Below are 8,085 nucleotides of genomic sequence, written 5' to 3'. Positions count from 1 at the left end.
TTGGCTAACAGACAAGGGATTTAGAACTAAATATTATTACAAATCCTTTAAATAGTGTAATATAGGGTTAACACATTAACTTACCTCACGAAATACCAGTAACTAAACTTTTAAAATGCTAGAGCAGCCAACGATAACAAAAACATTGGATCACATGACCCAACTCTAAACAGGAAGCAAAATTTATCAATTTAAATTATCACCTAAATTTAATGTTTAATTAAAATATTAATCTTAAATTGCATGAATACACAGAAAGGACACACAGGAAATCTAGAACATACAGGTTACTGGTTTAAAACACTACCCAAATAAGAACAATTCATCGATTGTTCCAGCCATAAAAACTAAAATGATTGTCACCTACGGTGCTGCCCTCGCGGGCAGGGCTGTAGGGGGCACGGGCCTGATTAGTATCGGGTGCCCTTTTTTTTTTTGGTTTTGTTGTTGTCTTTTTACCCCTTTCCATGGGAAAAGGGTAGTATCGTATTCTTTGTCGACCCAGACAGTCACTTTTGTTTTCTCGTTTCTTGTCTCGTTTTGTCCCCATCCAAATGAGTTGCATCAAAGTTGCACTCAGTTTGTGTCCCCGTATTTCGCATCAAGCGCGACGTTTTTTGTTTCCCTCAGCCCTGAAATAAAGCAGTACTTTGTTTTATATCATCGTCATCTTCATTTCATCCTTATCACCACTCATCCCTCATTCTCTCTGTTACAACTCTTGCACGAGAGTCTGTAACAAATGGTGCCGAAACCCGGGATTTGACGAACACGTGCAAATTCCATCCTCGTTAGTAAAAACCCTCGCTTGATTGTAAAATTGTTGGGTATTCTCCCTGGAAAACCTTTGGCAGACGTCCACGCCAGCCTGAAGGCACCCACCTGTCCACCACGCGTTTGCCATCTGACAAGAAGATCGGTGTATCTACGTGAATCATCGACATCCGTTAACGTGTGACTCTATCAGCCTAAGAAAACGTTTCTACGTCATGAGTGAAGCCGCACCCAAAGCCGAAAATATGGAAATTGGCCACATTTGGGAACACGGCCCGAACCCAATGGTAGACGTATCGAAACCTGAACGGCAGAAGAGTGAACGGCCATTACTTCCCGAAAACGATCTCAAGAAGAAACGTGGGAAGAGAAAGGCGGCCCACACGAAGTTAACGACACAACTCAGAAAGGCTGTGGAAGACCACAAGATGGGGGCCATCAGATTAAAGAAGTTACAAGTAACCACATGGCGTGACGAATTGATTCGTATATACGAAGAAGTCAAAGCAATTCACAACCAGTATGCAGAAAGTATATCCGGCCTGACTGACCAGCAACGTCAAGCATGTGATAAGTGGGAAGTAGACTTCGAAACAGACCACGCTGAAATCGTCAAATTCGCAAGTCGCTATGCCACTTCCTCAAATCAGTCCGTCAGCTCGATTGGGACATCAGCCTCGGACATCACATGTAGTACCACGTTATCCGAAAAAAGGCGTACCAGCGTTAAACCAACCAGCCTCCCCCAACAATCAACTCAAGAGGAATTGGAGGCTGAAGCTCGGATGCTGAAGTTGGAATTGAAGTTGGAAACGGCAAGGGCCCAGATGGAAGCAAATACAACTTCCATCACAGAAACCCTCAACAAGGCGTTAAGGAGCATGAGCGAACAACTTAGTAAGCTCATTGATAGCTCAAGAGTCACGTCCAAAGACATCGCGGCCAACAACACGTTAGTACGGGAAGCACACCACACGTTGGACGGTTTGGATCAGAAAATTGACGCGGTTAAGGTGGATTTGTCCGCTAAAATCGAAGACCTTCGAACGGAAGTAGACGAGATGAAAGTTCAGCCCCGAACGATTCAAGATCAACGACTTCCTGAACGATCACCAGTCTTACAAGCACGTCAAGAGGTTCCAGCCCTGTCACCCATACGCACGATGGAGGATGCTGTCCGTCATCGCAGAAGATTGGTCGCCGCCGATGCATCTCCACGAGACCCGCGGCGAGGTGCGATGGCCACGATGACGTCCCGTTGCGACCCTACGGATCACGAAGAAGATGAACACTCCGAACGTTCTCACCCCCACAGTCAAGTAAATCGTCCGCATAGCAGCTGTTGCAGCCGACTACAACCTCCCAACTTCAAGATCCAGCCATTTGACGGCAATCCGAAGAACTACGCACGATTCAAGGCTAAATTCCAGGCCTTGTATGAAGAGTACGAAGATTCTCCGGTACTTCTTTTCATGTTGGAGGAGCTGCTAGCCGAAGAGGTACGGAACGAAGTCGGTGAATGTCTCACCGATGGAACGATGTACTCCGTGCTGTGGGAACGTTTGGACGCGGTCTACGGCCGAACTGAAATTATGGATCAGACGTACCTCGACGACCTTCTACAGGTCCCGCCATTGAAGAGCTTAGATGCTGCCAGCCTCAAGACCTTCGCAAACCGTCTTCATGGTGCAGTAGCCACGCTCTCCAAGTCGAAGTATGCCCATGAGCTATATAGCCGTACAACGTTGATGGCCCTTGAAGCAAAACTCACGCCTTACCTCAAGGACAAATGGAACGAGAAACGTAAAAAGAATGGAGTAGAACTTAATGTTCTAGACTTAGACGACTGGGTGACTTTAAAATCCATGAGCAAGCAGCATGGTAAAAATGTATTCGAATCTCTACCCACGTCGACGTCCAAAGGTGTAAAGTTTGACGAAAGGAAGCCCGTCAAGAGATTCAGCTTCCCACACACGTCGACCATTGGACACGTAACGACGATGGAAGGTTCGAAAGTAACGGCGTCAACATCTTCAGCGACCATGCCTCTAAGGAGCCGATCAACATCGGGGAAGATGCCAGCCGAGAAGACGGAAAGATGGAAATGCTTTGTATGTAATGGCAGGAGCCACCATCTCTCAACTTGTAACGTCTTCATGTCTCTCACGCCCACGAAAAGGGCTGAGAAGGTATTCAAGTCCGGAAGATGTCTGTTATGTCTTACGGGGAAACACGAACGCAAGGAATGTCCCAGGGACGTCAGCTGTACTATTGCTGATTGTACCGGAAACCGACACCACACCTTGCTTCACGGATCCGAATTCGTCCCATTGAGGAGGCTAGCGGATCCAATTGCTCCATCAGCGCCACCTTCGACAGCTTTCCTTGGGACTTTAACCCATCTGGAAACAGTAAAACGACGTGTACGTTTCAAGATCGTACCGGTTCGTGTTGGAGTTGGCAAAACGTGGGTCGACACTTTCGGCTTCCTTGATACCGGAAGCGACACCACGCTGATTCGGAGCGATTTAGTAAGAAAGTTGGGACTCGTTGGGCCATCAAAACGCATCAACGTCGTCTCGTATGACGGAGCCATGTCTAACGTTACGGCTTCCGTAGTAAACTTCACCCTAACGTCTCGTGACGGCAGCAGCCAGTTTGAAGTCAAACACGCTTACGCCGTCGACAATTTGAAGGTGACGCCGAATTCGCCGATCGACCCTCGACAGTTGGAGTCATGGAAACACCTACGTGGTATTGACGTCTCAACCGTGCAAGAAGAGGACGTGACCGTGCTGATAGGAATCGACGTCGCAGAGGCCCACGATCATGTAGCTTCCATCAAGCCGCCGGCTGGAACGACTGGGCCCATCGCCTTCAAGACGCCGTTTGGTTGGTGTCTGGGTGGACAAACAGGTCCACCGCAAGACGGACGCCCGTTCAACGCTCATCTGGCCATCGAGGAACGTCCCGAAGACCTAAACGAGATGGTGAAGAAGTTCTGGCAACTTGAGGCCAGTGAAGTAGAGATAGAACCACCCGTTCTATCCGAGGATGATCTACGTGGAAAACGCATCCTCGAATCGTCAGTAAAACGTATCGGTAACCAGTATCAAGTCGGCTTAATGTGGAAAACCGACGAAGTAAATCTCCCAAATAATCGGGCAGCTGCATTGAAGAGGCTCTACGCTCTCGAACGACGTTTTCATCGAGACGAGGAGTTTGCTCACAAGTACGATGCAGTAGTCAAGGAGTACATCGGGTTAAAACACGCCCGGCTCCTAACGACCCAAGAAGCTCAGACGGAGACAAACAAGACGTGGTACCTGCCACACCACGGGGTCGTGAGCCCTTCCAGCTCATCGACCAAAGTTCGCGTTGTATTCGATGGAGCTGCTGAGTTTGGTGGCACATCGATAAACCAAAATTTGCTTCGGGGACCCAATCTACTCGTTAGCTTGCTTGGTGTACTCATCCGCTTCCGCCGTAACCTTGTGCCAGTCGGAGCGGACATTGAGAAAATGTTCCACCAAGTGAAAGTCCCGGAAGCAGACCAGGCAGCCTTCCGATTTCTCTACCGGACGCCTGGCAGTAATTCAGTTCCGTTAACGTACCAGATGACGGTACACGTATTTGGAGCTATATCATCCCCGACGAGCTGTATCTTCGCCCTCAACAGGACGGCCGACGACTACAGCAGCCAGTTTCCAGACGTAGCCGATAGCGTTCGACGTAATTTCTACGTCGACAATTATCTCGACTCATTTGACTCCGAAGACGAGGTCATCAAACGGTCCCGCGAAATGAAGTCCCTTCTTCAGTTAGGGGGCTTCAATTTGACCAAATGGACGTCGTCATCGCGAATGGTGATAGCTGCGCTACGAGAGTTTGGCCTCGCCTCACCAACTCTGGATCTGGATTTGGAAAAACTTCCCGTCGAAAGAACTCTGGGAGTAATGTGGGACAGCGAACGAGATATGCTGACGTTCAAGATTCGGAAGTCGCCGCACAACGTGACACTCACGAAGCGAGCCTTCCTCAGCATCATCTCTAGCGTCTACGACCCGTTGGGGCTGGTTGCACCAGTTATCTTCGTAATGAAGTCCTTGCTCCAAGACATTTGGACCAACGAAGAACGGATCGGATGGGATGACGTCGTACCGGAAGCATTGAGTCAACGTTTCTATTGCTGGTACGATCATCTGGAAAATTTGGAGTCGCTCTCAGTACCGAGGTGCTTCCGTTTCAAACGAGGACGATGGACTCAACAGTGCCTCCACGTCTTCACGGATGCAAGCTCCAAAGGATTCGGAGCAGTAGCCTACTTCCGCACTGTATTTGAAGACCATTCCGTCAACGTGTCATTCGTCATGTCGAAAACGCACGTCACACCGGTAAAAGGTCTCACAATTCCCCGTTTGGAGTTACAGGCGGCAGTAGAAGGCCTCAACATTGCTCTCACGATTTGTCGTGAACTAGAAATTGATTTGAGGCAAGTAACCTTCCACACAGACTCGCAAACAGTGCTGCGGTGGATCCACTCGAAGACGTGCCGATTTGAAGTCTTCGTCAACAACCGCATCGGAAAAATACTCCGAAACACGGGTCGTCGACAATGGCGTCATGTCGCCGGAGTTTCAAATCCTGCAGACCTTTGTAGCAGGGGTATCGACCCAAAAGACGTCGACGAATTGGCCTATTTTCATCGAGGACCTTCGTTCCTGATCCTAGACCCCTCAGAGTGGTACTCTTGGGAAGAAATCTCGGAGCCTGAGGAACGAGACGTAAACGTGATTCGCGTCTTGGCAGTAAAAACAGAAGATGAGAACCATGCCATCGACAATTGCGTTGCACGTTTTTCCAGCTTGGTGAAAATTCAACGAGTGCTGGCCTGGACCACAAGATTTACCAACAACGCTAGGGCAAAAATTCGTGATGAAAAACCCATGGTCGGGGAGCTGACAGTAGAAGAAATGGTAACGTCGCTGAAAAAATGCATCGTACGGGCGCAAGAATTGGCCTTTGCTGAGGAAGTCTACGCCCTTCGCAAGAATCTGGAATTACCACTCAGATCAAAACTTCGCACCTTCCAGCCCTTCTTGGATGAAGCTGGACAAACGCGAATTGGCGGACGTATACTTCACGCGCCGATCGACTATGCAGCCAAGCACCCCATACTTCTACCAGCATCTCAACTTTTAACAAAAAGGATAATCTGGGATCACCACGTTAGAAACCTGCACGTCAAGACGGAGAGATTGTTGACGGACCTCCGCTCTCGCTACTGGATACTCTCTGGACGTAAAGTGGTAAAATCTGTCCTCAACAACTGCTGGCCCTGCAAGCGCACGTCGGCAAAACCTAGCCCTCCTTTGATGGCTTCACTACCAGTCCATCGTTTAACACCACATCTGGCGGCGTTCACGTACACAGGGATCGATTATTTCGGACCCTTGACCGTAAGAGTTGGTGGTAGGGGAAGAAGACACGAAAAACGTTGGATCAGCCTATTTACGTGCTTCACCACACGAGCGGTTCACCTGGAAGTGGCCAACGGGCTTAGTATGGAGGAGTTCTTACTCTGCTTCTCCCGTTTTGTTAGTCTACGTGGTAAACCTAAAGTCGTTTACAGCGACAATGGGACGAACTTTGTTGCCGCCGAGCAGGAGTTACGGCAAGCGTTGGAAGAACTCATCAGCAAACACGAAGAGCTCCAGACGTCAATGGCTTGCCAACAAATTGAGTGGCACTTTTCTCCTCCCCATGGACCTCACTTTGGTGGCGTTTGGGAAAGAATCGTACAGTCTTGTAAACGGGCAATGAAAACCAGCATTGGTAATTGCCTAGTTACGGACCAAGTGCTACGAACCGTAATCGCTGAAGTGGCAGCCTTGTTAAACGCCCGGCCGTTAACTCATCTGAGTATGGATCCAGGAGACCCGGATCCGTTAACGCCCAATCACTTCCTACACGGTGGGGCCCGTCCATACGTGCCCCTGCAATTGGCCGACGTGGAAGACCTGAACGTAACCAACAAGCAGTTCCAGCAAAGTCAAGCCATCCTTCAGCACTTTTGGAACAGATGGCTACGTGAATACGTTCCCCACTTAACTGAGAGAAGAAAGTGGCAAGAAAATAGGCCTAACGTCACCGTGGGAGATTTAGTGTTAGCAGTTGAACCAAGTACTTTGCGTGGGCAGTGGCCGATGGGCAAAGTGTTGGAAGTTATCCCCAGTGTAACGGATAATGTGGTTCGAGTCGTAAAAGTCAAGCTCAGCAACCACCCAAAACCATGTATTCGGCCGGTGGCCAAATTATGTATCATGGTTGCAGCCAAAGATCAAGAAGTTTACGCAAAGGAAGAAAAAATGGAACCTTTAACAGCGTAAAATTCAACTTCAGTATGGTAAAATGTAAATACTGAATTGTAATGGAGCTACAATTAGTAGCTCCCCTTATACAACCAAAATTGTACAGGCAAAAGGTGTTGTAAAATGTAAATACTATCTATAATTAGTAGCTTCCCTTGTAAAAACAAAAATGTAAATTTAACAAGTAAAATCACAATGGTAAACTCAACTGTAAACAACGTAAGACAATCGCAACTCTAAACCTGGTGGGGGATTCACGAAGCTCAACGCCACCTATATTTAAGTTCAAATATAGGGCAAAGGGCAAAGTTAGGTCGCTTGCTGTTTAGCAACACCAAAGGGAAATTTGGAAACCATTTAGCCAAATCTGCTAGCAGACAGCCTTTAATCGACCTAACTTCGTCATAGTGAAACTTACCACCAGTGAACTCACACCCAACGTGATTACCATGGCAGAATATCCGCCTCCATCATCCGCATCCGTGAAGGAAAAACTGAAAGTAAGCAGGGAACGCGAACAAGAGTGCGTGGCCAACCTCACGGAACTCATTGACGGAATTTTAATAGCAAAAAAGGAAGCAGTGGAGAAAGTGTACTTGTATCAAAGTGCGATTGTTCGCCTTGACAAGGAACACGACGAACGTCAGAAGGACCTAGTAAACGTGCACGTGCACTTCAAAACTGAGCGAGAAGCCCTGTTAAGCGGGTACGTCGGGTCCCTCCTGCGTAAAGAACGTGAAAAGGCGACCGAAACTCTTCCGCCCACGCTGCTCGTCACCCCGGAACGCCCTACGTATATAGTTCCGGTACACACTCCCAACATCATGTGTTTTCTTAAGTGCCACGTCTCGGGAGCGACGTCGTGCAAAAAGAAGATCGCAGAATGTGAGGAGTTTATGCTCCTCACCAATCAAGAGAAACTGGAGCTTCTCTTCGGGCA

The 8,085-nt window shown here is 48.4% G+C and overlaps 1 protein-coding gene across 1 annotated transcript; it reads left to right on the top strand.

The window, feature by feature from the left end:
- The first annotated feature begins 1,655 nt into the window (after window positions 1-1,655).
- On the top strand, window positions 1,656-7,163 carry LOC130688038 (uncharacterized). The gene is made up of 4 exons (XM_057511033.1): window positions 1,656-2,781; window positions 3,691-4,096; window positions 4,232-5,266; window positions 5,438-7,163. The coding sequence occupies exons 1-4, from the start codon at window positions 1,656-1,658 to the stop codon at window positions 7,161-7,163; spliced, it is 4,293 nt and encodes a 1,430-aa protein (XP_057367016.1).
- The last annotated feature ends 922 nt before the right edge of the window (window positions 7,164-8,085 follow it).

This window comes from Daphnia carinata, chromosome 3, assembly GCF_022539665.2.
Source record: "Daphnia carinata strain CSIRO-1 chromosome 3, CSIRO_AGI_Dcar_HiC_V3, whole genome shotgun sequence".
NCBI classification, from domain to species: domain Eukaryota; kingdom Metazoa; phylum Arthropoda; class Branchiopoda; order Diplostraca; family Daphniidae; genus Daphnia; species Daphnia carinata.
This window is presented reverse-complemented; position numbering and strand designations above follow the sequence as displayed.

Excerpts from the sequence above, each read along its gene's own strand:
- LOC130688038 (XM_057511033.1), top strand. The coding sequence starts at position 1,656 with ATGAGCGAACAACTTAGTAAGCTCATTGATAGCTCAAGAGTCACGTCC. Across the intron at positions 2,782-3,690 it reads ACACGTAACGACGATGGAAG|GTCCACCGCAAGACGGACGC; the intron begins GTTCGAAAGTAA and ends GTGGACAAACAG. Across the intron at positions 4,097-4,231 it reads ACGGAGACAAACAAGACGTG|CTTGCTTGGTGTACTCATCC; the intron begins GTACCTGCCACA and ends TCTACTCGTTAG.